The following is a 13251-nucleotide window of genomic DNA, read 5'->3' as shown; positions in this document are numbered from 1 at the left end:
ATAATTCAGTGCTTTTCTACCGTACGATCTCGCATTTAGTGAGTCTACCAATAATAAATGAGTCAAGATGGTCGAACGAATGTGATATTTTCCATATATTTGTACTACAAGCAATGTCGTGGCAGGAGCCCACAATAAGAGTTCCAATCGTGCTATTTTCATTTTCATAATAGAAAACTGCTAATAATAAACCCAATAATAAATTAGATGAGCTGGAGAGCGGTGCGATGCGCCACATTATCCCTCATTATATATATATATATGTCACATTTATTGTATTGTTTATTGCAGACAACGTCAGCTGAAATTGGAACTGATTCCAGAAGGCTGCTAACAATTCAGCAGCCGTACTAAAATTCATATTGTATTTTTTCTTTCTTAATCACAAATCAAAGATTGACACGCTTGTGTGCGTTCGTAAAAGATTTATAATTCAAGTGGTTAAAAGTATTTGTTTAGACGTTTAAAATAACATAACTATGGTGTACGTATTGTTATAACTTAACACGTCACGGGTTAGGTCAGCAAACAAGAGTTTCTTTTCACCCGATATGATGGGTGGGTCCCTCTTCTTTCTTTGTTAAAGGCTATAAGCTAAAGCGTTGGAGTAGAATTGTAGGGTGAATATTCCTTTTTCCTTAATAACATATAATAGGGGTGAATATTCAATCAGTGTGGACTACGTCTATGGACGAGACGTTTTTTTGGAGCCTTTCGTAGACCAGCAAGGCCTCTTTGCTGGCTTAGAATTACCCATGGATGATAAAGTCACCAAAATCTTTTTGTATGATTTAGATTTTGACTATAATCAATATGCCTCAATTATGTTAAGATAAAGCACACATATAATACAACCAGTTTGTTCGTCATCCATATTATGAGGTGCGATTAAGATACGATTTTCATTTTCATCCACTCATCAGTACCATGTCTTTGTTGACAAGTTAATTGTTATCAATCATTGTTGCTATTATTACTTTTTCCCGGAAGATATTGAAGCTTGATATTGTTTATACTTTTATTTCAAGGTTAGATCCTAAGCCACATATCCAAAAACTGGAGTAATTTGTCATCGTGATCGTCGTGATGTTACAATTTCATTTATCTTAGATCATATGTACATATACTAATATGATACTTTAAGATATAAATATATGTTGTCCACTCATATTCATAATATTTGAATTTGTAATAGCACATGCTAGTATTACAATCACAAACAAAAATTTCTTCAAGAAATTGTTTTTGTTATCAATCATTATTGGTATTATTAATTTGTTTGTTCGATTGAAGAAGCACCTACATGGTTGCTCCCTTCTCTTTATGCATATGTACTCTCTTCTTAAATTTTTTTTGAATGAAATATTTATTCTATAAAAAAAATGTAATAGAACGTACAATTGAACATTTCATTGAAACACACTGTGAATACAATTGAACAAAACTTGATTATGGTGATGCAACAAGTGTGGCCTTGTTTAAATCTTGTCTTAAAAAACCCCAAATGAAGGAAAATACGATAAAGAAAAAAGAATAGCAATGCATCACGACCAACCAAAAAATAGCCAGGACTCGTACCAAAACAACAAGATTTGTTATCTGAGCCCAAGCTGGATCAAGTTAGAATTAACCATTGTGATTAGCAAGTTAGAATACTGTATGAATTTGAAGAAATTTACTATCTTAGGCTCTTTAACCACGAAATGACATTCCAAATAAAACACAAAAATGAAAATAAAATAAAATATTGTATGCTTTTGCTGAGCGCAGAGGCATAAACGGCAAGCAAAAAGCTAAATACACCCAGAAGCACAAGATTCTATTCTAACGTCGCAAAACGTCGTCACTTTACTGCAGGGAGTCTCGTGGCTGCCTTTGGTAAAGTGAACCCTCACGCGTCTCAACTACACCTACCAGTAATACGTGGTTTCGACGGCTGAGCCCCAGTTGTAGTAAGTGTTTTCGCGCGTGGAATATGGAGGAGCGTGGTTCTATCATTTCAACTGGGTTTTCTCTATTGGCCATTTTTTTTGGTTAAGTGAGAAAAAAGTGCAAATGATTGCGTCACCCGTGGGTGCGTTACCAGAATTGCGGCCAACACTCCGTTTGGTTTTGAGGTGGAGTGGGAGTGGGAGTGGCAGTGGGGAAGCTCATTTTATTTCTTTAATTATTTCCTAATTGGGATTAAGGCCTACATAATTCAAGGTTCTCCCATACGCGTTTAAGAATACTTGTTTCCATATGTGAATTTTGACTTTGTGAGAGGGATGAAGCCACTTAAAAAGCGTCAAAAGATTATTCCTTCTACAATTGTTGAGGAATTTACAGCAATTTTATTTTGTGTGAACATAATTCAGTGCACGTTAGTGGTTCTTTAGTACATTAGAATGGATATTTTTTGAAACAAATGTATTTTTTTCGCAAATAACTAGCCTTTGTTTTAGTGGTATTTATCTCCATTTATTTATTTATTTTTTGGCTAAAGTTGAAATATTGCATTTATAATTCATGTGTAAAGATCATTAACTATGAGGAACAATACAAACACAATAACCACAAAGGGTTAATACAAATACGAAGGTGTCTAACAGAAACATAAAGTCCTAGTTCGACACAAAGACAATATATATGTGATGAGTTTCAATACCTAATTAGTTGTGGTTAGTCTTATTGTGGTGTATAAATGTATGAACTCATTATAAAAAAGCATCTTGTATATTCTATCGTATGTAAAAAAGAAGAAGATATATTTTTGTGCATGAATAATTGTGTAAAAAATATATATTTTTGGTTATCTTATGAAATTATTTCTGCACATATCATAATCTATATATATAGCAAAAGATAGAGAATGGTGAAGTATTCAAAATACAAGAAAACGCCCTTGATTAATGCAAACATTAAGAATTGAAATTATTAATTAAATGAGGATAATTTTAAAAAATTCAATTCACACTTTTTCATATTAAAAAAATTTTAAAATAAAAACAAAATCAGATAATGAGTCTTATTTTTATGAAACACAACAATCTATTATCTTTTTTAATTATTAAAAAAAAAAACCCCACGCGTGTGGCAAGGGCCATACAACATAGATGTGAATTCAAAAAATGATTAAAAATAGTGTATGACAAAAAAATTCAACTTAGAATTCCAGTTTAGCATTGTTGTGCTGTGAAAATAATCGCTATCAGATTTGCTGTGAGATAAAACAGTTTGGTGTTTGGTAAAATTTTTGTTAAAAGTTTTGTTAGTACTAATTCTTGCAAATCAGGAAATGATTCATACATAATCATTAAACATAGCGCCTCTTCGAAACTGATTCTAGCATAATCAGAAAATAAAAGTACCTTATTAACTGCTTTCTCTTATAATTTTCTCTCATAACAATTTTTAACAATAAGTGATTTTCTCATAGTTTATTAAACGGGCTGTACTTCCTAATTTTTTTTTAAAATCACTTATCACCCAAAATAAGTAATGCCAAACGGACACTTAGAATGACTTAAAGCAATACAAAGTCCTTTGCATTTTGTAATGTTTAAGTAATCCGATAATAAGAAGTAAATAAAACTGAAAGAAAAAAAAAAATCTGTTAGGAGAATTAGAAAGGGAGAAATCTTGATTTCAATTTTGAATTTTGAAGTAGAAGATAATCATGGCACTCGGAACATTCAAATATGATTATCATAGTACTAGTTACTGTGACATTGGATGTAGGCTAGCAGATCCCACACTAGAGAGAGAGAGCCTCGCACCCCAACTGGAGCCAATCAGTAAACTAGCTGTCAACCCATCTGGACTCGCACACAGTTTCATTTCCAACTTGGCCTTTTCCCACAGTGCAACCACAATCTCCTCCCGTTTCCCTCTCCCCCATAAAAGCCTAAGAAAAGGTTACAATTTATTACTTAACAAAAATAAAATCAATTTTCCCCAATAATTAGCAAAACAATTTAACAAATTATAGATTAAAAAAAAGGAAAAAGAAAAGAAAAATAAAACAGCTGGAGCCTGGAGGCGACCAGACCAGGTGTGGAGTAACTATAAGAGCATCCACTACCCATACATCACCCCTCTTTTGCTCTCTCTCTCTCTCCTCCTCCCTCCAACCCCAAAAAGGAGAAGAAGAAGAGAGTTTTTAAGATTCTAAACCACCTCCCACCAAAAACCCACATACTCTCTCTCTCTCTCTCTCACTCACTCCACTTCTCTCATCACCACCACCATGGACCCACCACCGGCGGCCCCATCGCTGCAGCCCCACCACCCCAACTACGCCGACTCCGTCGACTCCTCTCCTAGGTCCCGCAACACCGATTCATGGGACGAGCCTCTCCCCCCCACCACCAGGCTCCGCCTCATGTGCAGCTACGGCGGCCACATCGTCCCCCGCCCGCACGACAAGTCGTTGTGCTACGTCGGCGGCGACACCCGAATCGTCGTCGTCGACCGCCACACCTCCCTCTCCGACCTCTCCAACCGCCTCTCCAAGACCCTCCTCAACAGCCGCCCCTTCACCCTCAAGTACCAGCTCCCCAGCGAAGACCTCGACTCCTTAATCTCCGTCACCACCGACGAAGACCTCGACAACATGATCGACGAGTACGACCGTACGGCCACCAACAACAGCAACTCTTCCTCCAAGCCCTCCCGCCTCCGCCTCTTCCTCTTTCCCCTGAAGCCCGAATCGACGCAATCGATGGGGCCCATTCTCGATATGCCGGCCAGCAAGTCCGAGGACTGGTTCTTGAACGCGCTCAATGGCGCGTCTGGTATGCTCAATCGGGGCTTCTCCGATTCCGCCTCCGTGAATTGCTTGCTGGGTCTCGACGACGATGGGATTTCCGGTGGCGCTGCCAATAATTTGGACTCGGCTTCGAGAGACGCCGAGGCTACGATTCCTGCGAATTGCAAGAATGCCAAACAGGGTGGTGGTGGTGGTGGGCAGGACGTTCACTCTGTGCCCGATTCGCCTATGCTCGAAAACTCGTCATCTTTTGGGTCCACCTCATCGTCGCCTTCTCTTGCTAACCTGCCGCCGATTCGGGTCCACGTGGAAGACGGCGGCGGCGGCGGAGGTGGTGGTGGGATTAGAGTGCAGGATCAGAAGATGGGGATTGAGGAGCAGTTTGCTCAGATGACTGTTGGTGGTGGTGGGCAGAAGCAAGATGAGGGTAGCTTCGTGGTGCTTTCTCCGCCGCCTCCGATGCCGACTACTATCGTGGCCTCCGCTGCGCCGCTGAGTTCGGCCACCGAGTACTTGAATCGTGTTGTGTCGGACGACGAGCGATCGGATCACGGCGCGCCGGCTGGGTATCGGAGACCGCCTCAGCCTCAGCCTCAGCTTCAGCTTCAGCCACAGACTCTGCCCGCTCAGTCTCAGCCCAAATCTATTGATTTGCCATCGCCAGATTCAGTATCAAGGTACGCCTGATTGTTAATTTACGCTCAGTCTTTAGTCCTTTCTGTTTTCAGTAAATTGGTTGCTTAAATTACTGCTGTTGTTGTTGTTGTTTGTGATGATCAACGAGTTCTTAATTAGTGTTTTTTTGTGCTTCTTGTGTTATGTTGGATTCAATTTTACAGCGATAGTAGTTTCTCAAATGCGTCTCGCCCAAAACCTGTAATTTACCAAGACCCAGTTGTTCAAATACCCGCTGGAAATACCAGGTTTCCTGCAAACCTTGTGGATCCAAAATTGAATATGGCTGATCCAAACACTCGGGTTCAAATGCAACAACAGCTTCATGATTCTGGGTATGTATTGCAAGCCCAATTTGATCATCAACAACAACAGCAGCAACAACAACAACACCAACAAGCACACCAGCAACACCAACAAGCACAACAGCAACAGCAATTTATACACGCTGGTACACATTACATCCAGCATCACCCTGGCTCTGTTCCAATCCCGGCATACTACCCTGTATATCCTTCCCAGCAGCAGCAACACCATCAGCACCATCATCACCCCCAGCTTGATCAGCAGCAGCAGCAGCAGCAATACCAGGTTTATTACATGCCTGCCAGACAGGCCCAACCTTACACCAACTTGCCTGTGCAGCAATCCAATATCAACGAAGGTGCTACTCCAATCCCCTCTAGCCGCTCCCAAACACCTCCAAATTCAGCCATGGTCTCTCCTTCTGCATCTTTCAACCAGATAAGGAATGCCCAGATTGCGAAACCCGATATGGCTGCAGGTGTGTACAGAACAGCAACCGCAGCTGCTCCTTCTGTGGTTCAAGTTCCTCCTCAGCATCAGCAACAATATGTTGGTTACACCACTCAGATTCACCAATCAGCTGTTCCTTCTTCAGGGGGTGCTGCTAATTATGCGTATGAATATGCTGAGCCTTCTCATGCCCAGATATACTATACACAGCCTCTGGCTCCGACAATACCTTCTCAGTACCAAACCATGACAGCAGCCGCTGCCATGGTGCTGCCGGAAGTTTCTGCCCAGCTTCCAACTGACAACATGAAGCAGCAGAGATGAACAGCCTTTGTTAGTCAGTTTGAGAAGGAAACAATTTTGGAGAAGTTGGCTTGGATTTTATGTTTACATTATCTGTGTTTCTAGCGTCTGCCTTGTTATTGGTAATTGGTTGTGGTATGTATTTGTGATAGATAATAAGGAACTTTGGTCGTCTCGTCAAGTCTTTTCTTGTATGTGATATCGTTGCTCATTGTCATAGACTCGATAGGAAATGAAAAGGTGGTCTCAGATTATACTGTAAAAGCTGGAAACTTCAACAATATATTTATATCGTGTGCTTGTGCAGATCAGTTTCTGAATAAAATGTTTTATAAGTAGCAAGAGTATTGAATTCATGTTGCCTTGCTTCCCGTTTATGAATCTCCAATCCAAGTAGATCCATATTTGCTATTTGAAGTTTTTGGCAAATTAAGAAAAGCAAAAAGTCAGATTAAGAAATAGCTAATACAACAACGAGGGCCTCGTAAACAAGATTTTGGTGTAAAAGCTTAGCTGAGGATCAGATTTGGAAATGGTGTGGCTTAGCCTTTAAACTTAGTAATGGAATCTGCCAAGATGGGGGGACACAAATCTCATGTGGAATTGAGTAAAGATCAGACGATAAGGACATTTTGATGTCGTGCATCTTGAAAAGTTTGGCTCACAAAAGAAAACAAACACAAACACAATAATAATAATAATAATAATATTCCACACACATTCATCTCATCTCATCACATCAAAAATTGACCCCAACTCTCCTCGTATAAATCCAAAAATCTACACAAGAAGCGCATGGTATTCGTCTCTCACTGATTCTCATGTGAGTAGGCAGTGACGGAGACTGTCACTGTGAGAGTTGCTTAGATTCTTCTGTTTCATTAACCAAGTAATTAATGCTTTAATTAGTAATTAAGTACGAGGTTCTGCGTTTTGTTTTTGAGATGGGAGAGAGATTACACAGCTTGTTGCTGTAGCCTGTACTGCTGTGATTATAATTTAAGCCAACACGTGTTTGAGCACTTTTTTCAAACTGTCACTGGTGCCTCCTGCTGCTCTGCTCCCAGTCTAAATTCAACTCAGGTGGTGGGACATGTCATTCATTACTTATGGTAAGCTATATTCCGCTTTGTGCAACAAATCAATCAACATGATCTTTTTGTAATTTTTTCTACAACATGAACTTTTTTTAGTCGCAGTGTGGACCATTTGTTTTGACGCTTTCAACATTCAATATGCTGAATTGATCCCTAGTTTGGCATATGGGTATCAATCGAGAAAGCGCTGCCTGTCAGAAGATGATGTCGGCGCCATCACTTCTCATCTCATGTCACATTCCAATACAAAGAAGAATCGTTTTGCCTTTGGTATTGGAATTGGAATTGGATTTGATACAATGCACGAGAATCACTAGAATCTAATTACACGGAAAAATAAAGAAAGAAATAGGCAAGTTTTGCCATACAGATTACTTCCAAAATTGCATAGCGCCCGAGTGTTGACGACGACCCAATAGCGTAGCGTCGGGTCCACTAGAAGAGATTTATTAGTTTTCAATTCAACTTGTATAGTGCAAGAATCTACTCATTAGAATCGGTCATTAATATTGGCTTACAAAATTTAATTTTACATATGAAAAACACAATAATCTGGTTACTTAACCTTAACTTCAAACACTCTCACGCATTGGTCCACCCCACAGGAAGCAAGCTGTATGCTGCTACTGGAATCTTCATTCCTGCGATTTCTCCATGCCAATCGATTTACTGAAGAAACATGGCACATCAATGGATCCAGCCGTACAACAAGGGCTGCAGCAACTGCATCTGCCGCTACTCCTCCATCTTCACTTCTTTTAACAGATAGACTCCATAATTCAATGAGACCGTTTTCCATTCCAACTGCAAGGAGCCCGTCATTGCTCTTGCAATCGAGACCAACCCAAGATAGGGCTGTGACGCTACTGTTGAACTGCGGCAGAGTCATGAGCTGCTTAACGGAAGAGTCTTTTCTCACTGTCCAGATCTTCACTGTCTTGTCCCTCGAGCCGGTTGCAAATTCGTAGCCATATGGATTCCAAGAACATGCCCATATGATTCTTTTGTGTGCCTCCTGCTTTGATACAAGCTGGTAACTAGTTTCATCGGTGCCTAAACGGACATCATCAGAACTATGTATCACAAAAAGTTTAACAATGGGCTTCAATCATAGAAAGCAATGTCTGCTCTTGATGGGTGATCATTGAAAATAATACTCATAATATCATATCAATCTCTCCTAAAATATTCAACACCTGAACAACTCACAGCAATGAACTACATATTGCCAGGACTTGGATTAAAGAGTACCTGTTTTATCGATTGAAAATACAGTGAACTGGCGATCCCTTGATACAGCCAACAGGAATTTGTCATCATGTGAGAATTCCATTTGTGTCACTGTCAAACTATGAGACTGCAAGCGTCCGACTGCTTTCCATGAACCAACTTGCCATAGCCATATTTCCGCTACTGCTGCTGATTGGGCCTGCAATATATATCATGTACAGTATAGGAATAATGTATCAATTCATGTAGAATCCAATTCTTTAATATTTTAAAACAATTTCCTCCAATCTACCCACCAGTCAAGTGCTCCCTTTTCCTAAAGGGATTCTTTCTTAAGAACTTTATAAGAATATCCAAGTTCACATATATATATAACAGCAGTACAGTGACACCATATACCTTACATGAAGAAGCAACAAGTGTCCCATCATGATCACTGCACAGAGCAAACAGCTCATTTCCATGACCGTAAAGTTTGTGTGACTCTGGCCACAGTGTATGCCATGCCAGTTGATCTTCAATGGGAGGTTCAGTGAACACAACTGGAACTGCATCAGGAATGGCTTCGAATGTATCAAGGTTATCATTTAGATTCCTGTCTGGTGTCTGCTGCTCAGCTGACAACAAAGAAAAATAAATAAATAAAACCCCATAAAACTATTCCAAATATACAAACTTATTCTCAAAGCATGATAGTTACAAAAATAGAAGAAAAAAAGAAAAAAAATTACATTAATACTATGGAAAAAAGAAATCTACATGACACTGGGATAAGAATAACTTATAACAAAACTAACCCAGTCTGTTGTCTATTGCTGCTCTTCCAGTATGTATAACAGAGACAAACAACTTTATTGTTCATTTCTCGAGATTTCAATTCATTGATGAGCGAAAAATGAAGCAATTAAATGTGTCTAAGGCCTACCAGAGATAGAGAGAGGGAGGAAGAGAGAGCAGAGAGAGAGAGAGTCACCATGAACATAAATAGGTTTCTGTGATAGCCCAAGAGCAGACATATTGGCACCCAAAATCTGAACACCTACTTGGATATCCTCAGTAAAGCTAGACTTTTGTGAAATGGCATGACCCAATGTCTTCAAGAAAGATAAAGGAGCTTCAAACACCCTAGCAACTTTCTCATCAGCTCCACTGACAAAACGATGGTTCCCCTTTCCTTGGATGATGGCCACACAGTTAATATCATGACCATGAACTTGCGGGCGAGAAATTTCATGCCAAGATTCCTCGTCTCCTAGAGACACCTCATTTTGCCAAGGAGCAAAAATTCGAGTTGTCTGCATATTTTGAAAGGATTCTGAATCATAAATTCGACTTCAAGTAACATGAAAATCCACATAAATTTGTTTAATTCTGTTGAATTACATGTCATGTAATCCAAAGTTATACCACTCTTAATGTCGTATGATAGTGCTAAAACTTTAGCAGGAGAACTTTCTAGATGTTTTCCATATTTGAAAATAGCTTTACGAGTTCAATGCACTGAAAATCCACATAAATTTGTTTAATTCTGTTGAATTACATGTCATGTAATCCAAAGTTATACCACTCTTAATGTCGTATGATAGTGCTAAAACTTTAGCAGGAGAACTTTCTAGATGTTTTCCATATTTGAAAATAGCTTTACGAGTTCAATGCACTTAATATAGGAAACCTGAATGATACAGCATATAAATTCTATATAAAAAAGGGCAGAATCAGAGCCAAAATCATCTAACTGCATCATTTTAAGACAGCAAAAATTTCATTAGGGTTTACTATAATATGAACAACATATCACCTGGTCATGACTGACTGACAACAAGTATTGACCAGATCTTCCCCATGCAATATCTGTTATTGCTGCAAAATGCCCAGATGGAACTTTTTGTGGTTGCCAATTTTCAAAATCAGTACCGACATTTTTCCAGAGATGGAAAGATCCACCATATCCATGTGCTAAAATTGAATCTCCATTAGGGCTCCAGTGGCCACCATAAAACCCCAGAGCACAATGACTTAACTCTCCGACAGTAACAACATTCATCCAGATGCCAGAAGTCTTTTCTGGTTTCCAAATCATCATTGTTTTGTCCATAGATGCAGATAAGATGCTCTGGGGTTGACAGTAGGCAATCCCTTCTGAAGATGCAGTTGATGGGGGTTGCCACTCCACTGAATACACCCAGTCCTCATGTCCAATTAGAAGAGATTCCAATGATATCTGATATGAGTTTGTCCCAGCTACAAGTACAGGGCCTTCTATATAAGATGCTAAGCTTATTTTTTCTTTCCGGTAAGCACTCTGGTTGCTGTCCAAAGAATCCCTCAAATCCATCTTCCATATGCGTATGCCTCTGTCTTGAGAAGAACTCACAAGTAGGACGTTATTTGCCTCACCAGTGGTGCATACGGGTAATGAGAAATCTAGACTTCTGATCCAATCTGTATGCCCTCTCAACTCGCAACCTCGAACAAACTTGATGTACAAATGAAAAAATTTAAAATCTTTTAAGGCACCACAAGTCTGAAATAAATCAGAAAGTAAGATTGATAATTGTGAATCAGAATACCTTTCCTCTCCTCTCCCCGCAGTAAAGGTGAATCTTGTTATCCAGTCCTCCCATTGCCAGGACTAAATAGCCAGCACTTCTGGGCAACTCAGATAATGAAAGCGCTACCATAGGTTTTACACCAACACAGAGAGAATCCAGATGCAACAAATTACAGTCACCTAAAACAACACAGCAAAGTCATATCTTGCATGCAATTTGCAAGTTCTTTCATTGTGATAGCATTTTCAGTTGTACCACTTAATACAAAGACATGATATTTTCTTGCTTGAGAGCAGTCAAAGCTTTCAACAAATGGTTGTGTCAATGCATGATGCGAACCTATGTATCTAAATAAGAGAGTGGAGGAAAGATGTTTCCATTTCAATAAATTGTCTAGTACACCCTTTCTTCAACATTGTCAGAAATGGGCAGAGTGTAGAGAACGAAGATGCGAATTAATCCAGACATTAAATCTATAAAATGCATGAAAGGGAAACAACTTTGATTTAGTCCAGTGAACTTTGGGCTCACCTCCACTAGTAGATGGAAAAACAACCTCCCATAAATGAACTGTACTGTCGGAAGAAGTAGAGGCAAAGACTGCCTCCGTTTGAGAAACCATAATTCCAGTAATACATGTGACACCCTTCTTGTGCAACTGCGGTACTTGTTGTACGTACCTCCACTGTAAACAAATGCAAAGACAGTAAATGAAGACAACGAATTTCAATAGTAAACCAGTCTTTCAAGTATATAAGAGACAACTAACTGACTAAGGAGTACAACACTTACTTAAAAACTGTAACTAAATAACAAATCCTCCAACTAGCTAGGAACTAAACGAGAGGAAATGCCAAGAAGCCAAGAAATAAAAAAATTTCACACAGTTCAGCTAACTATTAGCTACGTTCCACAATTCAATGTAAGTAAAATTTAAGAAAACACCAAAAGTTAACAATAAGAACTGCAATAACATGAACACCATCAGCAACAAGATTTTACCTTTCCTTCAAGAACAGAATACTCCCATAAAATAATGGCACCAGCGACATCTCCAGATAGCAAATAATGCCGGTCCAAGTGTTTAGCTGTGCACAGCCGACAAAGGTACTCAGAAACCCAATAACAACTTGAAAAGTAAACTTGAATCCAACACACACTAAAATCAAATTTTAATTCTTTGAAAAGGTACCTTTAAATGCAAACTTGTTACTTGGGAGCCACTGGGTACAATTCACAGCAGCCTTGTGTCCCGGAAGCGTAGTCGAAATTTGAGCAGTCTGCACCCATTTTTTAATTATTTAAAAAAGACAAGAAGGAATTAGTTTTTGAATGGAAAAGTGGGTTCAGAAAGCATAGAGAAGGGAAGGCATGAGAGAGAGAAGCAGCGAACCTTGGGGTTGAAAATAGCGACGGCGTTTTGGGCACCAAAAGCGACTAAATCACAAGCACCCCATGAAACGTTGTTCACTATTCTGTTGCACCCTGCTCCTATGAACACCCCTTTCACTCCGACCCCACTCCCACCACCATATCCACTAGTCATGGTGAAACTTGGCACTACTTCAGTAGAGAGATGGCGGCATCAGGCGTTGGAAGCTCGTTTAGCCTTTTGCTGGTTCTGTTCTGTAAAGAGAGAGAAAGGAATAAAGAGTATTTGGGCCGTCGTTAGACAAATGGGCTGAGGCCCAATAGCTTAGACTTGCTTTTTGGGCCTTAAAACCATATTAGTACTTGCGAAACGACACCGTACTGATTGTCCATTCATCACAGTAGAGGATGGGATCAGTTGAACGTGTCCTCATCCAATCCACCTGCCCCAAGTTTGAATCTAAATTCTCTTTTCCAATAAAAAACAATAAAAAAATAGAATCTAAAATGGTCGGCA

General features: G+C 39.5%; 2 protein-coding genes across 2 annotated transcripts; one reads left to right on the top strand and one right to left on the bottom strand.

Moving 5' to 3' along the window:
- Window positions 1-4067: 4067 nt before the first annotated feature.
- Window positions 4068-6822, top strand: PDE331 (Octicosapeptide/Phox/Bem1p family protein). Its single transcript, XM_021968497.2, has 2 exons — window positions 4068-5427; window positions 5590-6822. Exons 1-2 carry the CDS (start codon window positions 4229-4231, stop codon window positions 6503-6505), a joined length of 2115 nt encoding a protein of 704 aa, XP_021824189.1. The 5' UTR covers window positions 4068-4228; the 3' UTR covers window positions 6506-6822.
- Window positions 6823-7918: 1096 nt separating this feature from the next.
- On the bottom strand, window positions 7919-12990 carry ELP2 (elongator protein 2). Its single transcript, XM_021968525.2, has 10 exons — window positions 12757-12990; window positions 12556-12643; window positions 12366-12451; window positions 11895-12048; window positions 11382-11542; window positions 10610-11287; window positions 9785-10106; window positions 9211-9428; window positions 8833-9010; window positions 7919-8634 (listed from the first exon to the last, which is right to left on the bottom strand). Exons 1-10 carry the CDS (start codon window positions 12907-12909, stop codon window positions 8138-8140), a joined length of 2535 nt encoding a protein of 844 aa, XP_021824217.1. The 5' UTR covers window positions 12910-12990; the 3' UTR covers window positions 7919-8137.
- Between the last annotated feature and the right edge of the window lie 261 nt (window positions 12991-13251).

Source organism: Prunus avium, chromosome 1 (assembly GCF_965620075.1).
Source record: "Prunus avium chromosome 1, drPruAviu1.hap1.1, whole genome shotgun sequence".
NCBI lineage: Eukaryota > Viridiplantae > Streptophyta > Magnoliopsida > Rosales > Rosaceae > Prunus > Prunus avium.
This window is presented reverse-complemented; position numbering and strand designations above follow the sequence as displayed.